At 36.9% G+C, this 27,368-nt stretch overlaps 4 protein-coding genes and 1 pseudogene across 5 annotated transcripts; 1 reads left to right on the forward strand and 4 right to left on the reverse strand.

Annotated features, from left to right (window-relative positions):
* Positions 1 to 1,868: 1,868 nt before the first annotated feature.
* Positions 1,869 to 2,809, reverse strand: LOC106654283 (annotated as a pseudogene).
* Positions 2,810 to 3,549: 740 nt separating this feature from the next.
* Positions 3,550 to 12,298, reverse strand: LOC106654298. Its single transcript, XM_023461066.1, has 6 exons — positions 10,056 to 12,298; positions 9,255 to 9,845; positions 7,795 to 7,846; positions 4,795 to 6,938; positions 4,111 to 4,729; positions 3,550 to 3,682 (listed from the first exon to the last, which is right to left on the reverse strand). The coding sequence occupies exons 1-5, from the start codon at positions 12,079 to 12,081 to the stop codon at positions 4,113 to 4,115; spliced, it is 5,430 nt and encodes a 1,809-aa protein (XP_023316834.1). The 5' UTR covers positions 12,082 to 12,298; the 3' UTR covers positions 3,550 to 3,682; positions 4,111 to 4,112.
* Positions 12,202 to 12,647, reverse strand: LOC111694149 (ankyrin repeat domain-containing protein 54-like). The gene is made up of 2 exons (XM_023461067.1): positions 12,296 to 12,647; positions 12,202 to 12,233 (listed from the first exon to the last, which is right to left on the reverse strand). The coding sequence occupies exons 1-2, from the start codon at positions 12,645 to 12,647 to the stop codon at positions 12,202 to 12,204; spliced, it is 384 nt and encodes a 127-aa protein (XP_023316835.1).
* A 5,316-nt stretch (positions 12,648 to 17,963) lies between these two features.
* LOC106654285 (putative ankyrin repeat protein RF_0381) lies at positions 17,964 to 19,133 on the forward strand. Its single transcript, XM_014374078.1, has 2 exons — positions 17,964 to 18,214; positions 18,329 to 19,133. Exons 1-2 carry the CDS (start codon positions 17,964 to 17,966, stop codon positions 19,131 to 19,133), a joined length of 1,056 nt encoding a protein of 351 aa, XP_014229564.1.
* A 2,827-nt stretch (positions 19,134 to 21,960) lies between these two features.
* LOC111694147 (putative ankyrin repeat protein RF_0381) lies at positions 21,961 to 25,280 on the reverse strand. Of its 2 annotated transcripts, XM_023461056.1 has the most exons (3): positions 23,456 to 25,280; positions 22,799 to 23,347; positions 21,961 to 22,581 (listed from the first exon to the last, which is right to left on the reverse strand). In XM_023461056.1, the coding sequence occupies exons 1-3, from the start codon at positions 25,224 to 25,226 to the stop codon at positions 21,971 to 21,973; spliced, it is 2,931 nt and encodes a 976-aa protein (XP_023316824.1). In that variant the 5' UTR covers positions 25,227 to 25,280; the 3' UTR covers positions 21,961 to 21,970. The 2 variants fall into 2 exon arrangements, with proteins under 2 accessions (XP_023316824.1, XP_023316823.1); XM_023461055.1 differs by having other exon boundaries at positions 22,799 to 25,280.
* Positions 25,281 to 27,368: the final 2,088 nt, after the last annotated feature.

Below are 27,368 nucleotides of genomic sequence, written 5' to 3' on the forward strand. Positions count from 1 at the left end.
TTGAGAAGCTTGCGGGAGAGAGAGAGAGAGAGCAGAGTAGAGTGGCGGCGGCAGCGGCAGCACTGCGAAAGGTAAATGCGCGTGAAGCTCAGTTGTAACGCGTTATTATTATTATATATATAGTGCAGATGTATAGATACACGATGTGTGTACGTTTGTCGTATAAAGCGTGCGACGATTTTCGAGCTTTGGTATCCGATACAGAGCTTCGTACGTGGACACTGTGTGTACGATCGATAATTGAGTTTTTCGTTCGATCGATGCGTTAATTTGGGCTTTGACTTTTTCGATGGACGAGCAATATCTAAAATTTGTTTATACAATGTTCGGAGAGGAAATTTCATCGTTCGAATTCCACGCGTCTTTTTTTTGACCGACACTGTGTATATAATGCCCATTGTAATGCGAATTTTTTTTTTATTTTCACGGGACACAACAGAAAAAATTATAATTTCTTGCGCAGGCTTTAAATAGAAAATTGAATGTGGTCTTTTGTACTCCAAGTATCCGGTTTAAACTATTTTTCGACTCCATAAACTTCGATTCTTACGATTGAAACACACTTTCAATGAATATTATTAAGTGTATACATTTGAAATTATCGTCGTCATGTCGATTTGCCAATTGAAATATAATAACAATACTGTAAAGGATTTTATTTAAAATTGCTTGATAATCATAGACCCTCATTTTAATGAAAAGCTTAGACATTTATATAAGACATTTATATAAGACATTTATATATAAAATTATCTTTACTTTGCCATTTGCAGATTTAAAGTAAAGAAAAGTAGATTTAAAAGTGTAAAGTTTTTCAACTCCACTCTAAGAGTATTATTTTCACTTTGTCACTTGCAGATTCACGTTAAAATTATACTCGACATCTAGCGAAGAAAGCTCAAAGTGATATTTTTTTTGCCAAAGTGGTTTTAAACTGATCTGATTTTTTTGAAACATAATTTTATCTGAAAGATCGCCAAAATAAGTCAATTCATATAGGTAAGGTAATCAAAAAAATATTTCAAATGGTATTGTTATTAATGTCAAGCATTTCCATAATGACTACTATTCATAAAAAATGAGTAGTCGTAAGCAGACTAACTGTAAAAAAATGTATTGTTCTCAATTAAATTTACTATTGCGCGAACTAGAATTCAACATTTTTAATAAAAAGATTATTTTAAATCACTTGAAACTAAAAAATTCTTGAAATTTTTTTAAAATCTATATACGAACGCTTTGCTTATCCTTTTTGAAGTTTCCCTCATATATGCAACATGAGCTTGAATCCGTTTTGACTTTTTGAGCAAATTACTGAGTTTGGTAAAACTTACTCGGAATTAAAAGAATAATAACCCAAGTAAACAAGTAATGTGAATTAATTTTATTCAGTTCAATTTTTTAGTAATAATTAACGTGAAATAAACGTTCAATAATTTTAACTGGATTCCAGAGCCAAATATTAACACAATTAAAAACTTGCATCATAAAAAAGCCGATGCAAATAGATTGGCAAAGAGTTTCCTTATAAAATATTATCACTGCTAGTTTTATGCATGACTGCAGATAAAACACTAATTTTTGCTGCTTTTCTTCTAAAATTACTGCTCATTTATTTCCAAAACAACTTAAACTTTGTAAAAATCTATAATTGAATTTTTGACAAATAAAAGATATGAAAATAAATTATTAAATTTAGTTGATCAAAATCTGCTTATTTTGAAACCAGAGATATGAAAACAATGTGATTGACTAATTAATAAATAATTGACAAAAGCTTGAATGAAAAAATGTGATGTTATTAAAAAAAATTTTTTTCTGAGATTTATTTTTATAAATTATCAAATATCTTTCATCTTGTAATTTAATTATGTATATTTGTATTTACATATTGTGCATTTAAAATTAATTGAATTATTTAATTCTGATGCTGAATCATATTCTTTATAAATTTCAATAGTCTTATCTGTCTGTGTTGTTATAATACTTGATCCTAAATGATCAAACATTACAACGTGTATAGCAGCTTTGCAATCCATTGAACCAGGATGAGCTGGAACCTATAATAAATGAAAACTGTACCCTGTCCTTTGATTACATAAATGCATACTTCCATTATTGGCTCCAGAAACCAAAATACCATCTTCATTGGCTCCAATGCTGTTGATAATTGCATTGTGCCTGGATAAGTTCTGAATAAACTTTCTATTATCAATTTTCACTGTTTAATATTGTCTGAAGATCCAAAAATAAATGTGTTGTTCAAAGTTGGATAAAATTTCAAAACCCTCAAGCTCTTTCTATGATTTGTAAGAGTAGCTGTTAATTTTTCAGAAGCCAAATCATATAGCTTGATTGTACTATCATGACTGCCAGTAATAATCTGTGGATGACATAGAACACATATGTAGTGATAGTGTGAGTATTTACTTTGGTTCTCATATACCATACTCTTGCTGCACAATCTCTACCAGCTGTTATCAATACGTCTATGGTAGAATGAAGCGCCAGAGAATGCACAGCAGTCATGTCTACGCAAATGAACGTGAATGACTTAGACAAACAGCAATTCATTGTACATTAGTTTTATGGCCTCTAAGCGATATCTTCAACTGTCCGCTGGCCAAGTCCCATACTTTAATGCACTGCATAAATTCATTGATTAAAAAAAAGAGGTAAAATGACTTACTCCTCCGAATTGTTGAAGAATCAAGAAATGCTGCACCAATTGGTTTTTTTTCGGGTAGTTTTTGACAATCGAACCTCAAATGTTTGTATAGTGTTAGGGAATGTACTTATTTTAAAGAGAAAAAAGAAGACACTTGTAATCGCTTTGGCGAAATAAATTAAAACAACGATTTGAATTATAAAATGTTTTATTTGGAGTTGCCTCGTCGCTCTCTGTAAGCACAATGAAATCTAAGGGAAAAAAAGAAAAAGGAAAGCAAATTAACAATAAAAGGCGTTGCTAGGCAACAACCGAACGAAAAGTCAGTCGACGCTGCATTACGCGCCGCTACGATGCGAAAGTCGCCTTCGGAGCTTAACGTCAGCGCCAAACCTATAGTTTGGCGCCACGTAGCTTTGTACACCGTTTTTCGGTAGTCAAAGCTCAGGGGTGCCCGATCAGCTAAGCTGATCGGCACTGCTTGTGCATGGGCAGTAGCACCCGTAGGGCAAGAAAATACGGGTCCGTAACAACACTAAATACATATTTTAAAAAGTTTTCAGATCAATTATTAAAATATAGAACTCATAACACTCGGTTTAAAAAATTGAAAAAATGTTGACTAAAATTAAGAAAAGGTTGATTTAAGATACATAGAATTTCAAAATGTACGTCTGTCATGGTTCAATATTGTGTTTACATCATCTCTATATTGTCATGTGATCAAAATAAAAGTAAGAGCTGCTATGGTGCGTTTTATCATTAAGACAAGATGTATTTTTTGCTTGATTCAAGGTAAGTATATTTTTCAAAGAAACTGTATTTGAATGCATGATTGCAGTTTCTGGATTATGAAAGGACAGCTTAAAAAAGTAAAAGCCTTGCTCCAAAATTAAAGTTTAATTAATAGGAAAAGTGCATGTCAATTTGAATTATTGTTTACACATACGACTGATTTCATACATACAAAAGCGTCGAGAAATTCTATTTTTTTGTTTCACTCTGAGGCAAGAAATTTGAGTCATGTTCAGATTTCGGAATGATAAATATTCGGAATCGTAAATATTCGGAATATTTAAAATTCGGAATGTTTGAAAATCGGAATATTGAAAACGTAACATGAGAAATTCGGAAAAACAAAATTTCGGAATAAAAAAATTTCGGAATGAAAAAATTTCGGAAAAATTAAAATTCGGAATCCACAAAATTTTTAATGGGAAATTTTATTGTCTACATTCTCCACTAACAATATTGTGGATTTCGAATTTTAATTTTTCCGAAATTTTTTCATTCCGAAATTTTTTTATTCCGAAATTTTGTTTTTCCGAATTTCTCATGTTCCGTTTTCAATATTCCGATTTTCAAACATTCTGAATTTTAAACATTCCGAATATTTACGATTCCGAATATTTATCATTCCGAAATCTGAACATGACTCAGAAATTTATGATTCACTTGCTTCATATACAGATACCAAGTCTGTATTGTCTAAAAACTCGATGATTTTATCGCAACATAAATCGGGTATTATACCTTTACATAATTTTAGCAAAGATTCGCTTGCCACTTTTTTTATTGATCTCCTTACTAAAGCTTTAGTAATGTATCCTTGAATAATGCCTCCGATTTTTCCAGTACCATCAAAATTATTCTTGAAATTTGCTGAGTTTATCGCTGATTCATAATCACACTTTTGCAATAAGCTGTACGTTTCATCGTGATTAGAAGTGCAAAGATCCAGATATGAAATATTATTACTAATGATCATCTCTTTAGCTAAGTCAACTTGTCGTTCAATCATTGAGTGTAGCGCATTCCTCATCGGTCTATGCAGTTCGCGATTTTCCGGAGTGTCTGGAATCACTAAATTGCACATGTCTCGCAAATAGTTGCGCGTTTCCGTGTCCATGTACATGTTTCCATATTCGGCCAAGTAAAGATGCAGCTCGATCGTTAAAAATAATATTAATCGCATATGAGTATAGCGTTCATCTCTTCTGAGTCTTAGATCGAAAGCGTGAATCGTCGTTAGGACGAATTTTCTAATCACAGATCCAGAACCTGTAAATAAAAATAATTAACATCAAAACAATGGGTCGAACATTGTTTTTTTTTCGTTTTCTCACCGTAATCGTAGATATCGCTCCAGTAAGAAAAATTGCAGAGAGCAACGCTGGTTCCGGTAAGAAAATTGTCTTTCCAAAACTTAATCATTTCCCTAAAACGTTCGTCGTGAATTTGTAAATCTTTTTGCAACGTCAAAAATTTAAAGAGGGTCAAATACTGCTGCTTGTTGATTTGGACACCTTTGCTCTGCCAGAGCTCGATGATAGCCAGGACGTTCTGAGTCGTGGTTAAATTCAGGGCTTCCGGCACCTCGTGTTCCAAATAGCCACCCCTGAATCGCACCGCGGCGAGGTCGGCTCCGCGCTCCACGAATAACTTCACCAGTTCGTAATTGCAGTGCGACACCGCCACGTCGAGCGGGGTGCATCCTTGACGGTCCCTCACATCGACGTTCAATCCGTGTCTCAAAAGAATCTCGATATATTGATGTACGTATCTCGAGACCGTTGCCAAGTGACGTTCCTCCGGATGCGTCAACGAGTACAAGCTGAATTCTTCGATCAGGCGGTGCAGTACGGTCTTGCCCTCGTGATCCCAGTGAGAAAGTGTCGCCCCGTTTTCTGCGTTGAGTCTCAGTATCCTCAAAAATTTCTCCAAATTCCGGACTTGGATCACGTCCACGTCCCAGATCGTCGTGCAATAATTCAACGCTATGCAGCCGTTGTCGTCGGGCACATTCGCGTCGGCTCCGTGCCGGAACAGAAACTCGACGTGATCCGCCTTCAGCATGTTGACCGCGTCGTGCAGAAGGCGGCGACCTTTCTTGTCTTCGTCGTTCACGTTCCCCGCGTGTTTCATCAGAAATTTGGCCTCCCTTTCGATGCTCGAAAATTCGTCACTGGCATCGAAGATGTTGTGCAACAACATTCTAGAGTATTTAGGCAGATCTATGTCATCGGGTTCGATTTCCAGAAACATCTTGAACATTTTCATGCGCGACTGCTCGTCTCTCGCGCCCAAAAATAATTGCACGATCGGGCTATTGAGCTTGCCATCTCTAAGCCTGAGATCGGCTCCGTGCTCGATGAGAAGATCGATCATTTTAAGTTGATTACCCGTAAACTTGCCATCCTCCTGCTCGGTACGCCGACGGCCTAACAAATGCAGCGCCGTCTTCCCCCGATGATCGGCCACGTTTGGATTGGCTTTGCTTTTCAGGAGCAGCTCGAGCGCCTCCAGATTCTGGCAGCGCGTGACCGCGAAATGAAGCGCCGTCCAGCCCCTAACGTTACGGGCGTCCAGGTCGACGCTGCTCTGCAGCAGCACCTTGACCGTCGGCACGATGTTGGCACTCTTCGCGTAGGTGTGAAAGACGAAGTGGCCGATCGTGTTGAGCTTCCGGCTTTGGACGAGCTTGGCGTTGGCTCCGCCTTCCACTAGCAGCTTGAAAATTTGCAGACGCCACTTGTGGCTCTCCGTCGAGCGCACCAAGTCCATCATGGGCGTGTAGCCATCGTCTCTTCGGATATCGAGGTCGGCTCCGTGCTGAACAAGAAGCTGAACGATTTGAACGTGTACGGCCGATAAGTTGGGCTCGCAGCATATCGTATTGATGGGCGCCATGCCGAGGTGGTTGACGATATTCGGATCGGCGCCATTTTGCAGCAGCAGCTCGATCGCCTTCGTCTCGAGGCAGTGTCCGATCGCCGCGTGAATCGGCGTGTGACCGTCCACGTTTCTGGCGTTCACGTCGATCCGACATCTGACCATTAACAATTCAACTACCTCCATGAGATTCGGCCGCCACGCCTCGCTGCGAAGGACGATATGCAGAATTGTGTCGCGGTCGGAGTCGACGCGGTTGACGTTGGCTCCGTTCTCCAGCAGCAGCTTGAAAATTTCCAAGCGCAGCTTGTGACTCTTCCCGCCTCGAAACAAGTTCACCAGCGGACTCATGTCGTCGTGGCTCTCGATATTCACGTCGGCATTGTGCCGGAGAAGGGCTCGAACCATCGTCAAGTGGACGTCCTGCAGCCGAACTATCTCGCAAATTTTATTCAGAGCTGTCATGCCCTGGTCGTCGACCGCATTTGGATCGACGCCTCCTTTCAATAACGATTCCAGTAAATCTAAATCTTTCGATTCAACGGCATCGTGTAGGGATTTTAACTCACAATCTTCGGGTCGAGACATGGTACTTTCACTTTAGCTCTTGAGCAGAAACACTTGAACGAATTAACAGCTCCGAGCCGCTTTCAACACGACGGAAAACTGTTACTTAGTCGTCAAATTGAATAAACTGCCGACTCTTCTGTCATCCCCTCTACTGATTTTGTGTATACTTTGTTGATTTCAAGAGTTTCCTTACATTCACATCGTCATTACTGTCATTACTGAAATACAGATGGTGAACTTGTCGCCTCTATTCAAATCTCAAACTACGAATAACAAGATGTGAGATTAAGCGTTAAAATGAAAATCAAAAACAGTAAAGAAGGGAGAGCTTAAGGAGGTTCCCTTGCAAAGTTCGCAAGAAGTACATATATCAATATCGATAGATTTTGACCTCCCGAATCCAACGGTATAACTCTCATATGCCCAAGCCAGGCAAAATCTCGAGAAAAACGCGATCAAAGTTTCGAAAATTAACATGGGCAACATAGGAATTTATGAAAATTTGAGATACATTTACAATTTATGAAAAGAAATCAAAGTTCGCAGAGGAATGATTATATATAAATTGTAGAGAAAGTTCTTATCTTTCAAAAACCGTGTCTCAAAGTAGAGGTAGCCTGCCGTTTTTTCAATATTTTTTTAATAAAAGACGCGAAAACACGACTTTTTCGGCTCGTTTAGGGCTAGCAGACGACAAGCCAGCTAACTTAACCCATGTTACTGCGCGAACTCTCAATTGACTAGCGTGTTACCCGAGGGAACCTCCTTAAGAAGCTCGAATAAAAACACGATAATGTCATATTACATGAAAAGCTCGCTTCAGAGTAAATGGACATGACCCCGGTATACATTAGAGTGAAATAATTTATATTTCTTTAAAACACCTGATAATAGTTATGGAAGCCATTTTTGATGTAAAGAGATGGTGTCCGCAACCTGAATCGTGAAAATTGTTATTTCTACTTGACGATCTAAGCCAAGTTTTACTATTTCCTGGGAATTTAACTCTTTGTCAAAGAATTTCATGTGTAAACGCAATTGAATTTTTAAAAAATATACTACTCTTAAAGAGTCATGAAAAATAACCGATACAACATGTTTCTACCATTAAAAAGTCCAAATTTCATCCACAATATTATTTTCAATGACTTTGACACACACTACAATTGAATTAACTGCCATGGAGTAATTTATGATGAGCATAGTGACAACTTTGGCTCATTTTCCATTTGTTTCAAATGTATGTTTTGAAAAAAATTAAATCAAAGATTTTTAACCATAAGACAAAGATCGTCGTTCGAGCATATTGATTTTCCATTTAAATAATATTGAAAAAATTAATTTTTCTCTCTCAAAGAATCTGAGAATAATGAAAGCTTGTACGTTGATAAAAAATTATCGTATTATGCATCGATCATTATGCTTAGCCGAAATGAATACACTTTTCTCGAAGTACGCAAAAATCTTTTTTTTTTTGGCCCAGAATTGAATATAGCTTACAAAATAATGCTTCAATCTTTTTTATAAGCCGGATTCTAAAATATTATACAATTTTTCATCAAAGTACAAGCTTTTGAAAATTTCAATTTTGTAATGCCGTTTTCAGATTCTAATATCGCACTTTTTGTTGGATGCATTTCGTTTATACCTCAAAATTTATAATTTTGCTTCACTGGAGTTATCAAAAAACCATGTGTTTCCTGCTTCTTTTTAACATACTTGGAAACTATTGGAGATACATAGCTCAAATTGAAAAGAATGTCCCGAGGTAATATTTGCATAAATAATGCGTATGTAATAAAATTATAAAAATTGGTCAGATGATGCTTATGATTTCTAGTAGCTTTCAAGGAACTTTTAATTATGAATATATGCTACTCGACTGCCGCGACGACTCAACAACTAAATGTTGAAAACCCAAAAGTCATCAGTATTGCTGTGAAAAATTAGAAAATTATGGTTCATGTTTATAAGAATTTCATAGTTTTAAAATATAGTACATCTTTCATCATTCAATATGGTATGTACTATAATTTATTGATTATATATTCGCACAAAACAAACGATGCCTTGTTCTGTTCTTTTTGCGTACTTAATCTCAATTTATTTTTCAAAGCGTCGATATTTTAATATTGCAACGTGTGAATGATGAAAAGACAGTTAAAAGAAAAATATAACCTTAAGCTCAACACATAATCATGAATTTTTTGGCATTATTTGTCAATTTTATTTATGACTTGTTATCTACACTTATGATCGATTTCACATACAAAACTTTCAAGTTATTCGATATTTTTTATTTTACTAGTTTTTAACAAATACGTGTATCGAAATTAAGATTAACAATTTATAACTGCTTCAAATACAGATACTAAGTCTATAACGTCTAAAAATTCAACGATTTTATCACAACATAAATCGGGTAAAATACCCTCAAACAATAGTTTGATAGAGTCAGTTGTCGATTGCGTTATAAATCTCCTTACTAAAGCTTTAATGACGTATCCACGAATAATACCTCCAATGTCATGAAAATTTCTCCTGAAAGCTTCTGAGTTTAATGCTGATTCATAATCACACTTTTGCAATAAGCTGTACGTTTTATCGGGACTAGAAGTGCAAAGATCCAGATATGAAATATTATTACTAATGATCATTTCTTTAGCTAAGTCAACTTGATCTCGAATGCCTTTGAATATTCTTGGTTGTACAATTTCCGGAATCTCGGAAACAAGTGAATTCAACGTATTTCGCAAATAGTTGTGCGTTTCAATGTCCATGTACATATTTCCATATTCTACCAAGCTAAGATGTAGTTTAATGGTTTTGTATAATACTAATTTCAGGGTGGCTATATTAACCTTAGTACATTTAGAACTGTCATTAATAGCAAGAAATATAGTTTCAACGTATTTTCTAATCACAGATCCAGAACCTAAATAAAAATAATTAATATTAAAGCAATATGTTGATTTTTATGTATGACAGAGCAAAATATTTGAAACCGAGTGGAGGTCGCAGTACACATTATATTGCTACTATATTATCTTCAAACGTTTCTATAGTTTTATATTTTTAAGAAATTTATTAAAGATTAATTAATGGATGCTGCGACCAACACGAATAATGTTTTTTGCTTTCTCACCACATTCAAAATTATCTATCCATTGGGGATCGCAGATGATTGGCGAAACATTATGACAGAAATTAGGTAGTAATGAATGAAGATCATTGTTAATTTTTGAATCTTCAAATAAAGTCAAAAATTTAAATAATCTTAAATACTGATAATTGTTGATTCGGAAACCTTTGCTCTGCCAGAGTTCGATAATAGCTAGGACGTTTAGTGTCGTCAATAGGTTTAAGGATTGTGGCTCTTTATTTTCCAATAATCCACCTTTGAATTGCACAGTATTTGCATCAGCCCCATGTTCCACAAGAATTTTTGTTACGTCGTAATTGCAATGTGACACCGCCAAATTGAGAGCAGTAAATCCATCTCCATCTTTGATATTGACATCTAATCCATGTTTTAATAGTATTTCCATATATTGATGAACGAATTTCGAGACCGCTTCCCAATCTGCTTTTTTGGGTTTTAAAGTAAATAAGCGTATTTTCTCAATCAGTGAGTGCAACACAGTTTTGCCATCACCACCGACGTGGGAAGGGTCTGCATTGTGTTCAACATTGAGTTTCAGTAATTCCAAAAGTTTCTCCAAATAATGTTCGAGATGATGGTCATTTAAATATCTATGGAAATTGTCGAAAGTATAATTCAAGGGTATGTTGCCTTTGACATCAGTTATGTTTGGATCAGCTCCATTTTTTAATAGAAATGCCACATGTTTGGTATGATGAAACGCTTGATGTAATGCAGTTTTACCGTTATTATCTTTCATGTTTACGTCCGCCCCATTTTTTAACAGAAATTCAAGTCCCTCTACTAGCTGCTCTACTAGCAAATACCCCCAATGATCGCAACGAAGAATTCGGTGCAACAACATTGATTTACTGAATACGTCAACATTTTTTAAATCGGTTCCGCTTTTCACTAGTAATCCAAAAATTTCCATGAATAGTATGAATTCATTATAAGATAATAATTCATGTTCAAAAAGGTACATTATTGGACTAATATTTTGAAGACTTTTTACATGAGGATCGGCTTTATTCTGGATAAGAAGTTGTATCAGTTTCGAGTGAACTTCCGTCCACGCAGTTCGACGACACAAAAAATGCAGAGGTGTCAAGCCCCAGTTATCAACGATATTTGGATCGGCGCCATTTTTCAAAAGCAGATCAATCACTTTAATATCTTTACAGTATTCAACTGCTATATGAAGTGCAGAATAACCATTTCCATTTCGGACATTTACGTCAACTCCACGTTCTATCAACAATTTAACTGCTGCTAAAATAATTGGAATTTCCTCTGCATTGTATTTGATGATATGATGCAATACTGTATTACCCTCGTGGTCGACAAGTGTGACATTGGCTCCGTACGCCAGTAATAACTTACAAACTTCCAGGTGTAGTTTATAATTATTTGGAGCACATAATAAGTACATTATAGGACTGTAACCATCTTTATTTTGGGCATTAACGTTGGCTTTATACTGAATGAGAAGTTTAATTATTTCCAAGTGAAATCTCGTCAAAAAATTTTGAGCACATATCAAATGCATAGGTGTCTTGCGCCAGTTATCAACGATATTTGGATCAGCACCATTTTTCAAAAGCAGCTCAATCACTTTTATGTCTTTACAGTCTTTAACTGCTATATGAAGCGCTGTATGACCATATTCGTTTTTGACATTTACGTCAATTCCGATTTTAAACAACAATTCAACTGCTTCTAGAATGATTGGATTATTTTCTGCATCGCAGTGACAGATAATATATAATATTGTAATACCCCTGTGGTCGACAAGTGTGACATCAGCTCCGTTTTCCAGTAATAATTTTAAAACTTTCAAGCGTAATTTGTAATTTTCTGGAAATCGAAATAAATTCATTATAGGACTGAAACCATTTTTATCTTGGATATTAACATCGGCTTTATATTTTAAAAGAATTTGAATCATTTTCAAGTGGACCCTCGTAAGCATTGATTCATCACATATAAAATTAAGAGCCGTCATACCACATTCATCATCAACTATCATGTTTGGATCACGCCGTTTTTCAAAAGCAGTTCAAGTGCCACTTCCGTGTCTGGATTTGCTGGATTACAAAGAATAATGTTTCTGAATATAGTTCTACCCTTGTGGTTGGCACGTGTGACGTCAGCTTCGTTTTTCAAAAGTATTTTCAATGTCTCTAAGCGTACTCTCATATCATTATATTCGTCATAAAATAGATTCATCATCGGACTATTACCCTTGTGGTTGACTCGTGTGAAGTTAGCTCCATTTTGCAAAAGTATTTTCAATGCCTCAATGCGTACTCTCATACCATTGGATTCGTCATAAAATAGATTCATCATCGGACTGTTACCGTATTCATCTTGTGTATTTACGTCGGCTCCATACTGGATGAGAAGTTGAATCATTTTCAAATTAATCTCTGACAACTTAGCTTGATAACATATAAAATTCAGAGCTGTTCTGCCCTTGTCATCAACCGTATTTGGATCAGCACCCCTTTTAAATAACGATTCCAGTAAATCTAAATTTTTCGATTTAACGGCATCGTGTAGGGATTTTAACTCACAATCTTCGGGTCGAGACATGGTACTTTCACTTTAGCTCTTGAGCAGAAACACTTGAACGAATTAACAGCTCCGAGCCGCTTTCAACACGACGGAAAACTGTTACTTAGTCGCCAAATTGAATAAACTGCCGACTCTTCTGTCATCCCCTCTACTGATTTTGATACATTCACATCGTCATTACTGTCATTACTGAAATACAGATGGTGAACTTGTCGCCTCTATTCAAATCTCCAACTACGAATAACAAGATGTGAGATTAAACGTTAAAATGAAAAAACAAAAACAGTAAAGAAGGGAGAGCTTAAAAAGCTCAAATAAAAACACGATAATGTCATAATGCTTGAAAAGCTCAGAGTTAATGTTATACGCATGGACTTGATCTCGGCATATGTAATATTTTATCTAGCCCATTATCCCGCGAATATGCCATTTCATGTCAAGTCTGAAAAAGTACATCGTATCGTAAGTTATTTGACTTATTCTTTGTTATCGACGGATTTTATTGCTTTTTCGAGCATCATATGTGAGAATGCTTCCCTTTAAAGGATGAATAACACTAGAATGATTTTTCGTAATGAAGGAGGATCGATGGCGTTCAACTATAGTATACATAATGATCAAAGTATGACGATATCGACGAGGGTCGGTTTGATGGCGAAGAGTTCGCGATAAAAGCGAAAAGAATCGTAGCAAATGAAAATGACGATGAAAATGAAGACGATGATGAAAATGACGAGAAGACGGTAGCGAGAGAAGCCGAAAAGCCATTGGAACGTCCGAATTCATGGCTTTACGAATTGATTTGAAAAGGCAGCAAAGCTAGTTACATATGAGGACTATTACGACTTGGCGAAATCGTGCAAATTGAGGAGGCTCAGCGGCAACGAGCCACCAGAGGCTTGCTGTGTGCATTTGTACGAGAAACTATCGAGACGATTTTTCCGGGCACTGGATCATTTTTTGGAACTCACGAGCTACTAACATGTCGATTCTTTGTTGTGAAATGATCATTGTGCAGTTGAAGAACGACTATTTGCGGCTTATTTGTTTGACGAAGCTGGACCTCGCGATAGTCATCACGACATTTACATTTTTTTTTTATGGCTGGTGCAATTTAATGTTACAGACTTTTCATATTATGTACACATTTACCTATTTATTAGCTACATTGTACAGTAATAACATTTTTTCAATAAAGTCCAATTAAAATTTCAGTTACATTTTCATTTCTATATTTGTAACACAACAATCACTTTCAAATGAACGCGTTGGTCACATAAGAATTACAGCCTTCAAAATCATTAATAAAATCGTTTTTTTTTTTTTTTGCAAACTAACTAACAAGGATCTTAATTTCCGTCATCGCTTTTCTTTATCGCTCATTATCATCTTGACGATTCAAGAATCTTCTTCATCAATTGATGCATTATTCACTATTTTTTATAGCTTTCTTACTAGTCTCGTTTTCGTCGTAGTATATGTAATATACAAGCGCATGGAGCAGATGACTCGCACAGCGGCGAGTATACATGTTCCCGGTTGTGTCGGGAGTTTTTTTGAAAAGTACTTAGTTTTAGTAGATCAAAATTTTCCTCAAAACAATTATCGCCAAGTTAAAACTTTTAATTGTTTCAAATATTGTACAGATAATGTGTAAACAGATAAATCGGTACCTCAACAAAAAGTTTGGGCACAAATCGCATTTGCTCGTCCACCAAAGGACAGTACACGAATTTCACAAAGATTTTGCATGCGATGTGTGCAAGAAGACGTTTGGACAAAAATCAAATTTGTTTAAACACCGTAAAGTTGTACACGAAGATCGCAAAGATTACGCCTGTGACAAGTGCGAAAAGAAATTTACATAAAAATGTCATTTACTTTTTCACCAAAGGACAGTTCACGAAAGTGGCAAAGATTTCGCATGTGACAGGTGCAAGAAGATATTTAGGGATAACAGCAGTTTGAGAAGACATAAAAATACAGTCCACGATGATCGCAAAGATTACACATGTGATAAGTGCGAAAAAAAATTCACACGTAAAGTTAATTTGTTTTTGCATCAAAATACAGTCCACGAAGGACGCAAAGATTACGCATGCCACATGTGCAAGCAAAAATTTTCACGAAAATGGAATTTGCTTGTTCACCAAAAAACAATCCATGGAGGTAATAAAGATTACGCGTGCGACAAATGCAAAAAGAAATTTGGACAAATATTGAATTTGCTCTACCATCAAAAAAACAGTCCATGTAAAGGTTAAGCACGACACAGTTGCAAGAAGAAATTATGATTGACTGTTGTAACTATGTATAGGGCCGATTCTCTGTGAAGTCGAATGGCCAAAAAAAATTTTTTTCTGAAACTATGAAAAACTTGTGGTTTTCAAGGTCAGATTTGTCCCAAAAAAAAAATTTAGAAAAAATGGGGCTTCTTTTATGACACTTTTTCAGAGGCCCAAAGTTGGCCATTTTTCCATATTTTCAGAAAAAAATTTTTTTTGGCCATTCGACTTCACATACAATCGGCCATAGGTATACTTGTGCAGATATTTTTCTTTTATTTGTAATAAAAATTGTACCAAAATTATTGAGTCATATCTGATATCGACTTTCATTACACGTTTGTACCCTGACGTTTGTGAAACGTTTTTCTGAATGGAGCAAGCGTATAGTTGTCCACTGAATTTTTGATAAAGCTCGCGTGATGATACACGACCCCCAATTGATCAAGCATATATTAGTAAAATAATTTAATTCCTTTGTGGACTGATTAATTATTTTTTCTACAAGAGACGATTTTACTTGAAAACTATTGAGTATTGAGAGCAAGAGTGCATAAAATACAAACTCGAAAAGTGGTTCGAAAATCCCATTAAAATTTCCTGAAATACTTTGATAGTCGTGGTCACCTCTGATCATGTTAATATCGTGATTTCTTAATGGTAAACTGGTTTAAAAAATCGAGAAATTGATTCAGCTATAACTTTTATACTATCCAAAAAACCAAAATTTCGAGCTCAATTTCTGAAAGGGCATTAAATTTAACACTGAAGTAGGTGGGTGCGAAATGTTTTTGAGGCCTAAAACTACGCAACAAATCGCTTCGGAAGTCAACAAAAAAATCAAGCTTTTCCGTCATTAATGGGTAAACGCAATTCATATTTTTTTCTCTATGTTTGAATACCAAAGCATAGGCCCCGTCATTCGTTTGTCTCTCTCTCACTCTGCAGTATACGTGTTCGTGCGAGTCGCGCGCGATCAAACGTCAACAATTAATCCACAACTCGCAGTTCGCACGTTTTTACACTGAGCGTATGTCGTATTATAGGTCAGTACAAGTTACGACGCCACTGCGTAAACAGAAAAAGATCGAATCGACTGCAGACAGTGATTTTTGTGAAAATAGTGACAAATAGTTCGTATTATAAGCGATATTGTGTATTTGTGTCAGTGTGTATACAAGGACAATGGCTCAAGATAATCCAAACCGTTCGAACAAATTAAATGAGAAGGTCTATCAGATGGAGATCGACGAAAAGAGTCACGAATTTCTTCGTCATCTTCATTCCTTTATCACAGGTTATCGGGGCCAACTTCCTAACCTACGAAACATTTTTCGTACCGAAGCTATCGAATGGCTTCTCACGGAATCTGTCAAATCGAAGGCGAACGAGTCAATGCGACTCATCAACTTTGTGATCGACACCGGCTACAAAGACGAGCCCGAAGTCGATGAAGACGGCAAAAATCTGTCGCGTCGCACTACACCGGTGCATCATGTATCAAGAAGTAAACTTTACTCTTGCGTCATTCCTGATCTTCTTTTCAGAATATACGACAAATTCAATGTGAATTACAGCGACGAAGATGGATTGACACACTTTCACGTGGCCTGCAGGAACGGCTGTACGGACGCCGTCGAGAAATTCCTCGATCTCGGACAGGATCCAAATTGTCTTGTGTCGGAAACAGGCGATACGCCTCTGCATTTGTCCGTGATGTACGATAACGAACAGGTGTTTGAATTGCTGCTTAAAAGAGGCGCAAATCCGAATTTGGCAAACAACGAAGGACACACTCCTCTGCACCGCATTATTTTTCATCAGAGATACCGCGACGAGGACTACGCGACGACACTATTCGAGATCTGCGACGAACAACGTCGATCCGTGAAAGTCGACGCTCGAGACAACGAGGGCCGGACACCGTTGCAATTCGCTGTGGCGAATCTCATACCGAATACCGTGAACGTTCTGCTGAACAACGGCGCTGAACTGTCGAGCTTCGTTTTTCCCACCGCGAGCGATGTCGATGAGGAACTGCAGAACGATGAATTCGATTACAATTTTCAATACGGTCTAGCGTCCGGAGCCATGGCCTGCGTCGAACAGCTGGAGAAAAGAGGATACGAATTGAAACGACGCGACGCCTTGACGATCATGACGTTATTCAAGCGGTACAAATTGTTCGAAAAGTCGAAGGCCACTGTAAAACCTTGGTACGACAGAAAAAGTTTCGCGATAGAAGCGAAAAAAGTATATTTATGAAGCCGAGCTTGTCGCTGTACGATTTCGTCCGATTGAAACCCGAACAGGCGGCGAAAGTGATGACGTACCAAGACCATTACGAGCTGACAAAACGGTACGAATTGTGTTGGAATTTGTCCGAAAAGTTTGGGAAGGCTTGTTGCATGCATCTGTGCGAGAAATTATCGAGAAAATTTTTCCGAAGATGGGCCCTGGAACATTTCATGGGGCTGACGCGCTACCAGCTGCCAATTCTCTGCTCTGAAATGATCATCAAGCGACTCATGAATGCAGATTTACGGCGTATCTGCTTAGCGAATTATAAAGGACAAAACTCATGACGATTACATTTTCTGTATTTTTAAAATATGTCTTACGTTATTCAACATTACATGTTCTCCATGTCAATCGAATAAATCAATTGAAAAAGAGATATGCTGCGATTTTATTATGTTTTTTTACTTTATCTTATAGCAATAACTTTTTTTGGATTTCTTGTCAAGAGTTTGAAAGAATCAGTAAGGTTCCTATGTGTGCTGCATGATATGTCAATTTTATCTTTTTGTAACGTCTATGTAACGTCATAATCTTTGTCTCTCTTGCTTCTGCTGACTGCTCGCTTGTTTCGCTTGCCTATAGAGTTATACTCGGTCGTAAGTGAATAAGTGGTCAGTATACGTTACCACGACGCGGCGTGAACATCTGAAAACTACATAGCTAGTGATTCTTTATACGCATGAACTAGAGTGAAAAACAAACATTTGAAATTATGAGCGATTGTGTCTTTGTGCAACTGTGTTCAACAATGTCCCAAGAAAATCCAAACAGTTCGGACCAATTGAATGAGAAGATTAATCGGGAGATCGACGAAAAGAGTCACGAATTTCTTCGTCGACTTTATTTCTTTATCTGCGATTACGAGGGCCAACTTCCTAACCTCGGAGATATTTTTCGCCCCGAAGCTATCGAGTGGCTTCTCGTGGAGTCTGTCGAGTGCAAGACGATGGATCCAAGACCTCTCGTGGACTTCGTGGTCAACACCGGCTACAAAGACGAGCCCGACGTTGGCGAAGACGGCAAGCCATCGTCGCGTCGCGCCACACCGATACATCACGCGGCTAGGAACGATGGAAGTGAAATAATCCACGATCTCTTCAAAATCGACGACAGATTCGACGTGAACTACACCAACGACAATGGACTCACGCATTTTCACATAGCCTGCGAGAGCGACTGCGACGACGTCGTCCAGAAATTCCTCGATCACGGTGTAGATTTCAATTGTCTCGAGCAATTCGGAACAAAGGAATCGCCGCTGCACGTGGCTTTGATCTACGGTAGCGAACGGGTGATTGAATTGTTGCTGAGAAGCGGCGCGGATCCGAATATAGCCAATGCCAAGGGGTGGACTTTTCTGCACCAGATTTGTCAGGGCAAATTCTATAACAACTATGCGACTTTATTGTTCGACCTCACCCACGAAAAATATCGTCCTATACAGGTTAATGGTGCGGACGAGTCCGGTAAGACACCGTTGCACATTGCTCTGGCCAAAGGATTCGAGGAGATAATCGAATCGCTGCTGAGCAGAGGCGCCGATCCGAACGCCGCTGACGGGGAAGGATCGACTCCTCTGCATATCATTTGCCAGAGAGACAAATTCGACAGCGAATGCGACGAATGCCACTTGTTGAAGAAATTCTTCAAGATCAACGATGACATGCATCGGATGTTACAGATTGATGCGAGGGACAATTTGGGCCGGACGCCGCTGCAATTGGCCGTGGCGAATCTCTTGCCGGACGAAGTCGACGTACTCCTGAATCGTGGCGCTGATCTGTTCAACTTCGCTTTTCCCACTAAAAATTACTTTTCGGTCGAGGCAGATAAGTTATTGAACTGGTTCAAGGGCCGTAAAATATCGCTTAATTATAAACTGAGCATAGCGTCTGGCGCTTTGGGTGTCGTCAGGTAGCTCGAAAAAAGAGGCTACGAATTGAAACGAAACGAGGCCTTGTCGATCATGACATTGTTCGATCAGTACGGGTTGTTCGAGAATTCGGAGGATTTGGAGGAATATCTGTTTGACGACGAAGATTTTTTGATTGAAGCAAAAAAAATAACGATAAGTACGAATTTGTCGCTCTACGATTTGATCTGGTTAGGGCCCAAAGAGGTCGCGAAACTTCTCACAAATGAAAACTATCTCAAGTTTTGGCGGTCGAGCGACTTGTGGGAGGTCCCCAAAGGAGCGACCAGTGACGCCTGTACTGTGCACTTGTCCGAGAAAATTTCGAGAGGATTTTTCCGGCGTTGGGCAGTGGATGCTCTCTTGGAGCTGACACGCTACAAGCTGCCGATTCTCTGTTCGGAAAATATCATCGAGCAACTGAAGAACGAAGATTTGTGGCACATTACCTTGGCAGCTGCAGGCCAAAATTTGTGATGAATTTATTCGATGTATTTTCAAATGTCTTGTGTTATTGAATTTCGCTTATATTCCAAGGTAATCAAATAAATACAATTAAAAACAATTAAAAAAAATCATTGTGTATTCATTTTATCTTTGTAATAAAATTATCGTACAGCATTGAAATGTTTTGGTTTATCTTTTTTCTCGTCGCGTTCGAATCGAAAATTCGAAAGTGTTTCTTTAAAACGGTGAGTACGGTAATTATCACTCATTTATCTCTCCATCATAAAAATGATAATTCATTTTTTAGTCTTCAACTGTTACAACTGTGCTAAATAAGTAAATAACCGTTTTATCGCTTCTTACAGAATCATTACTGGTCCATGCGATTGAACAACAGCAACTCTTTAAACTCGCATCAATCGCATCTCGCCTTGCGTGTTGTGTGACGCACGATCTCGTATCAACTCGTTTCAGTGACGGCTTGACGCAGATGGCAGTGCCACTCGCGCTACATCCCGACTCCCGAGTACCTCGTTGCTCACTGCTCAGTTCGCTTCGCTCAGTGACGCCGTACAGTACCGTATATGAAAAATCGCATCGATCGCAAGTAGCGAATATATCGTGAAAAAAAATATCTCCTGTGATATAAGAAACTGCGTTTGGACGTGAACTGTGAGATTCGATTGAATTCGAGAAAAGTGTCTGTGGCGAAGGCGAAAACATGGAACACCATTGCGAATCGAATTTGAAGAATTTACGAGAAAAATTCAATTGGGAGATCGACGAGGAGCGACACGAGTTTCTTCGACAGCTTTACACCTTCATCGACAATTGGAATGGCGACAGATATCCAGATCTACGAGAAATTTTTAGCCCTGAAGAAATTGAATGGCTTCTTACGGAGGATGTGAAAAACGCCAAAGATCATGAGTTGGCAGTTCCAATCATCGATTTTGTAATAATGACCGGTTACAAGGACGAGCCCGTTATCAACAAAGACGGCAAGCCACTTTTGCGTCGCACCACACCATTGCATCACGCGCATAGACGCCAGTTCTGGTGCTGGGATCGGGTGATCCCTGAACTTTTTGAAATTTACGACCGATTCGATGTGAATTACATCGACGAATTTGGATTCACTCATTTCCACGTCGCCTGTGAGTATGGATGGGAGGACCCCGTAGAAAAATTCCTCCAACTCGGCCAGGATCCTAATTGTCTCGCACAAGCATCAGTTGATCCGCCGTTACACTTGGCAGTCCAAGGTAATTATGATGAAAAGGTTAAGTTACTACTAAGACATGGTGCCGACCCAAACATATCCAATCAGGATGGATTGACACCCCTGCACCTTCTTTCCATGGGTTACGGACATTTCGAAGTCTTGACGGAGATATTATTCGAGCTCAGCAACGCCAAATACCAGCCAATAAAGATCGACGCCCGGGACAAGTTAGGTCGAACACCGTTAGAAATAGCCGTGGCGAATTGTTATCAGGATAATGTGGACTTTCTCTTGGATCACGGTACTGATTTGTCGGAATTTAATTTCCCTGCTGAGAGTGACTTCAACGAGGAAGATATACATGTATCTAGCTTTCTGTATATTATTAAAAGTCTTGAAAAAAGAGGATACCAATGGGACCTAAGCGACGTACTGACGATCTTGACACTTTTCGTCAAGTACGGATGGTTCGAGAAGATTGCGGATATTGAAAACTATTGGTACGACAACGAGGAGTTCACGACTGAAGCGAAAGAAAACACGGAGAATCCGGCACTGTCGCTCTTCGAGCATTATTTGAAAAAACGAAACATTTAAACGGTAGAAATAAAGCAGCAGAACAGCTTGAATGAATTAAAAAAAAACATCAATTCAATAGTTGAAGCTGCGATACACAAAAATGTTGACTAACAATTTTAAAAAATGTTGATTCAAGGTCTATAAAAATGTTGAACATGAAAATTTAGGTCTCTCATTGTTTAATATTGTGCCTACTATAATTCATATCATCTTAATTATTATACAATCAAAATAAAAGCAAATGCTGCCATGGTCTATTTTCTCCTATTAATATTTAACATTTAATATTTAATATAACTCCAGGATATGTTTCTTGCTCGATTAAACAACTGTACATTTTTAATTGTGTCTGTATTTTAATGCATGATTGCAATTTCTGAATTGTGAAAGGAGTAAAAAATGTAAAAATCTCGATCCAAAATAAAAGTATGATTTATTTGGAATAATCTCTGTCAATTTTCTTTATGACTTGTCGTCTACACGTATGATCGATTTCACATACGAAAGTATTGAACAATCCGATGTTTTTAATTTACTTATTCATAACAATTAACTTATGTAAAATAATTAAATAAATGTGTGTGTATCGGATTTAAAATTTATAATTAATAACTGCTTCATATACCGATACTAAGTCTATAACGTCTAAAAATTTGATGATTTTATCACAACATAAATCGGGTAAAATACCATGAGACATTAATTTAATTGAGTCAGTTGTCGCTTTTATCAAAAATCTCCTTACTAAAGCTTTAGTAATGTATCCTCGAATAATACCTCCGATTTTTCCAGTATCATCAAAATTTCTCCTGAAATTTGCTGAGTTTTTCGCTGATTCATAATCACACTTTTGCAATAAGCTGTACGTTTTATCAGGACTAGAAGTGCAAAGATCCAGATATGAAATATTATTACTAATGATCATCTCTTTAGCTAAGTCAACTTGATCTCGAATGTCTTTGTATGTTCTTTGTTGAACAATTTCCGGAATCTCGGAAACAAGTGAATTCAACGTATTTCGCAAATAGTTGTGCGTTTCAATGTCCATGTACATATTTCCATATTCTACCAAGCTAAGATGTTTTTTAATGGTGTTATATAATACTTTTTTTAGGGAGGCAATATCAAAATCAATACACTTTGAATTGTCATTAAGAGCAAGAAATATAGTTTCAACGTATTTTCTAATCACAGATCCAGAACCTAAGTAAAAATAATTAATATTAAAGCAATATGTCGATTTTTAGTTATGACAGAGCAAAATTTTTGAAACTGAGTGGTGGTCGCAGCACATTATATTTCTACTATATTATCTTCAAACATGTATAGTTGGTTTTTAGTTTTATATTTTTAAGAAATTTATTAAAGACTCATTAATGGATGCTGCGATCAACACAAATAATGTTTTTTGTTTTCCTACCAAATTCAAAAACATCTTTCCAGTGGAGATCATTGATGAGTAACGTATTTGATTTATACCATAATTCACGTAGTAATGAATGACGATCATTGATCATTTCCGAATCTTCAAATAACGTTAAAAACTTAAATACCTTTAAATACTGATGGTTATTGATTTGGAAACCTTTGCTCTGCCACAGTTCGATAATAGCTAGGACGTTTAGTGTCGTCAATAGGTTTAAGGATTCTGGCACTTTATGTTCCAAAAATCCACCTTTGAATTGCACAGTATTGACGTCAGCCCCATGTTCCAAAAGAATTTTTACTATGTCGTAATTGCAATATGACACCGCCTCGTTGAGAGCAGTAAATCCATCTCGATCTTTGACATTGACGTCTAATCCATGTTTTAACAATATTTCAACATACTGATGTACGTATTTCGATATCCTTTCCAAATGATTTTTCTCTTCATCGTATGGTAAAGAATATCTTGAAGAGGATGAGCTTAATCCTATAATAAGTGAGTGCAACACAGTTTTGCCATCACCACCACAGTGAGAAATGTCTGCATTGTATTCAATATTGAGTTTTAGTATTGTCAAAAATTTCTCTAAACTGTTCAGTAATTGTATTGAACTATAAAATCGAAAATTATAATTCAAAGGTATGTTACCGTTAACATCAGTTATATTTGGATCAGCTCCATTTTTTAATAGAAATTCAACCTGTTCTACTTTTAAATCTTGAACCGCATTATGCAGAACAGAATAACCGTATTTATCTCGGATATTCACGTTTACCCCACTTTCTAGCAGAAATTCAACTTCTTTTGCAATGTTTGATATTGGAATCCATGATGTAAACATTTTGGGCAACATTTGTCTGCCTAATTCGTCTAAACTTGTGTCATTGATATGATATTTCGCTAGTAACTTGAAAACTTCCAAGCATGAATCACAATCTTTTGTTTCATTAAGTAAGTTCATTATAGGAGTTAATCCGCATAAATTTTGAATATTAATGTCGGCCTTATACTGGATAAGAAGTTGAATAATTTTCAAATGAACCTCCGTCAATTCAGTTCGACAACATATGGCATGCAGAGGTGTACTGACACAGTTATCAACGATATTTGGATCGTCGCTATTTTTCCAAAGCACTGCTACATGAAGCGCTGTATTACCATTTCTATTTTGGACATTTACGTCAAATCCACTTTTTAGCAGCAATTCAACTGCTTCTAAAATAATTGGATGCAGTGTGTTGTATTGGAAGATAAGATGCAATACTGTATTACCCTCGTGGTCGACAAGTGTGACATCGACTCCGTTTTCAAGTAATAACTTGCAAGCTTTCAAATTTTCAAATTTGTAATCTTCTGTTGGGTACAATGAGTATATTATAGGACTCCAACCGTCTTCATCTCGGACGTTGACGTCTGCTTTATACTGGATAAGAAGTTGAATCATTTTCAAGTGAACTTCCGTAAAATTTTTTTGAAGACACAAAAAATGCAGAGGTGTCCTGCCCCTGTTATCAGCTTTATTTGGATCAGCACTATTTTTCAAAAGCAGATCAATTATTTTCACATGTTCACAGTGGTCAGCCGCTAGATGAAGTGCAGAATGACCTTTTTCATTTTGTTTATTTACGTCAACTCCACTTTTTAACAACAATTCAATTACTTCAAAAATAATTGGATTTTTCGCTACATCGTTGAAAAAGATATGGTGTAATATTGTATAACCATTATTATCAACCAATGTGACATCGGCTTGGTTTTCCAGTAATAACTTGAAAACTTTCAAGCGTAATTTGTAATTTTCTGGACATCGAAATAAATTCATTATAGGACTGAAACCATCTTTATCTTGAATATTAACATCGGCTTTATATTTTAGAAGAATTTGAATCATTTTCAAGTGGACCCTTGTAAGCTTGGGTTCATCGCATACAAAATTAAGAGCTGTCGCATCATATTTATCAACCATCGTGTTTGGATCAGCGCCGTTTTTTAAAAGCAGTTCAAGTGCTACTGCAGTATCTGAATTTGCTGGATTATAAAGGATGATGTCTCTGAATATAGTTTCACTCTCATTGTTAATGTGTGTGACGTCAGCTCCATTTTTCAAAAGTATTTTCAATGCCTCAATGCGTACTCTCATATCATTAGATTCGTCATGAAATAGATTCATCATCGGACTGTCACCGTCTTCATCTTGTGTATTTACGTCAGCTCCATACTGGATGAGAAGTTGAATCATTTTTAAATCGATCTTCATCAACTTGGTAAGCGAACATATAAAATTCAGAGCTGTCATGCCGTCGTTGTCAATCGCATTTGGATCAACACCTCCTTTCAATAACGATTCTAGTAAATCTAAATTTTTTGATTCAACGGCATCGTGTAAGGATTTTAACTTACAATCTCCGGGTCTAGACATGGTACTTTCAGTTTAGTTTTTTAGCAGAAACACTTAAGCGAATTAATAGCTCCAAGCCGCTTTCAATACGACGGAAAACTGTTATTTAGTCAACAAATTGAATAAACTGCCGACTCTTCTGTCATCCCCTCTACTGACTTTGTGTATACTTTGTTGATTTCAAAAGTTACCTTACATTTACATTGCCATTACTGTCATTACTGAAATACAGATGGTGAACTTGTCGCCTTTATTCAAATATTAAACTAAAATAATACGATGCATGAAAATTTGTTCAAATATTAGAAATGAAAAATCAAGGGATTTTTCAAGTAAAAACAGAAGAAGAGCGATAGCTTAAAAAGCTCGAATAAGGACACGATAATGTCATATTGCATGAAAACCTTTCCAGGAGTCAAAATTTTGCGTGAACTTGATTTGCTGTAGGTAATCAAGCGCATTATTCGAATATGCCATTTTTATAATTCAAGAAAGTCCTGCAGAAAGACTAAACAAAAAAAAATAACCCTTAAATGATTTTGCATAATAAAGGAGGATAGTTGACGTTTGACTACATAATAACGATAGTAGTAATTCGAACCAAAAAAATATCTCATATTATCTCAACAAAAAATAAATACAACTTTAAAAATACAATGTTCCAAGACTAATAAAAATATTGAGGACGTCACAACGATTTTGCATGTCAAAAGTGTGAAAAGAAATTCGGAAAAAAATCGGATGTGTTGAAGCACTAAAGAACAGTCCATGAGGATCGCAAAGATTTCGCGTGTGACCAATGCGAGAAAAAATGTGGACAAAAATCAGATTTGTTGAAGCACCAACAGACGGTCCACGAAGGCCGAAAAGATTATTCATGCAACAAATGCGAGAAGAAATTTGGACAAAAACCGACATTGCTCAGACACCAAAAAGAAATACACGAAGTTCGAAAAGATTTTACATGCGACAAGTGCGGCAAGAAATTTGGGGTTCAAAGAAATTTGTTCATGCACCAAAAGGCGGTACACGAAGATGATAAAGATCATGTATGCGACACGTACGAGAAAAAATTTGGACGTAATTCAGATTTGTTGAAGCACCGAAGGACAGTTCACGAAGGTCGCCAAGATCACGCATGCGACCATTGTGGGAAGACATTTGGGGAAAAAAGCAATTCGAGAAGACACCAAAGAACAGTCCATGGGGTGGCAAAGATTACCCATGCGAAGATGGCGAGAAAAAAATGATGATTTACGATTGAAAATATGTGTAGATGAAACTTGTACACATATTTTTCTAAAATTTCAATAAAAATCGTGCTGAAATGATTATTTATTACCCTAATCTAAGGTGTTCAACTATCATTACACCATTGTACACTAACGTTGTGAGTTACTAATCTTGGTTTTATTTTATTTGGCTACTTGGCTCTTGTAGCTTTTCTATGCAATGATCAGTTGAGAGTTAATTTTTTCATGACTTGTTCAAAACTGTAAATGGTGCGAGCATTTAGTTAGCCACTGTATTTTTAATAAAAGTCACAAAATATGATACGCTACCTCAAATTGATCAAACACGCGGTAGTGACAAATTTTGATAGATTTGCAGACAGACTTACTGTTTTGAGATTTATTTTGTAAAATTACCGACGCGAACGTCGTAGTTACTTTAGTACCGTCTGCAGTTCCGATGGTGGTTCAGAGATATATTTATCTTTTTTGTGAATTTTACTACCACTATTATTATATTTATTATATTTTATTATATTTTATATTATATTTTATATTTACTACCAATTTTACTACCACTACGTGTCGTAAGAAAATTGTGCGCCTGAATGAATTACACTTTTATTACGTGTTGGGTGTCATTTTAGCGGCTGCTTCTATATGTATGTATGCATTGCTGCTCACACAGACGGTGGAAGGGAAAAACTATCGCCAAAGAAGCAATCACAATCGCGGAGTCTCTTCACTAATACACGAGTAGTGTATTCAATAACCAGCGAAAGGCTAAATTCTTCGAATCCTCGGTGAGTAAGAGTCTATAACAAAATAATAAGTAAAAGAGCGTATAGGATTCTACCTCAAATCGAGGTAGTGTTGGTTACACGATCAAACATATATAACCTCAAATATTTCCTCAGTGTTCGGATTTTGT

This window comes from Trichogramma pretiosum, unplaced genomic scaffold (assembly GCF_000599845.2).
Source record: "Trichogramma pretiosum strain Unisexual culture from Peru unplaced genomic scaffold, Tpre_2.0 scaffold94, whole genome shotgun sequence".
NCBI classification, from domain to species: Eukaryota; Metazoa; Arthropoda; class Insecta; order Hymenoptera; family Trichogrammatidae; genus Trichogramma; species Trichogramma pretiosum.

Excerpts from the sequence above, each read along its gene's own strand:
- LOC106654298 (XM_023461066.1), bottom strand. The coding sequence starts at position 12,081 with ATGATAGTTGATGATGAATGTGGTATGACGGCTCTTAATTTTATATGT. Across the intron at positions 7,847-9,254 it reads ATTTGAAGCAGTTATAAATT|GTTGCGGACACCATCTCTTT; the intron begins GTTAATCTTAAT and ends TTCACGATTCAG. Across the intron at positions 4,730-4,794 it reads GAGCGATATCTACGATTACG|GTTCTGGATCTGTGATTAGA; the intron begins GTGAGAAAACGA and ends TTTTATTTACAG.
- LOC106654285 (XM_014374078.1), top strand. The coding sequence starts at position 17,964 with ATGTCCCAAGAAAATCCAAACAGTTCGGACCAATTGAATGAGAAGATT. Across the intron at positions 18,215-18,328 it reads AACACCGGCTACAAAGACGA|ATTCGACGTGAACTACACCA; the intron begins GCCCGACGTTGG and ends AATCGACGACAG.
- LOC111694149 (XM_023461067.1), bottom strand. The coding sequence starts at position 12,647 with ATGTCTCGACCCGAAGATTGTGAGTTAAAATCCCTACACGATGCCGTT. Across the intron at positions 12,234-12,295 it reads CACACGAGTCAACCACAAGG|ACATTGAAAATACTTTTGAA; the intron begins GTAATAGTCCGA and ends GTACGCTTAGAG.
- LOC111694147 (XM_023461055.1), bottom strand. The coding sequence starts at position 25,226 with ATGTCTAGACCCGGAGATTGTAAGTTAAAATCCTTACACGATGCCGTT. Across the intron at positions 22,582-22,798 it reads GAAAGATGTTTTTGAATTTG|GTTCTGGATCTGTGATTAGA; the intron begins GTAGGAAAACAA and ends ATTTTTACTTAG.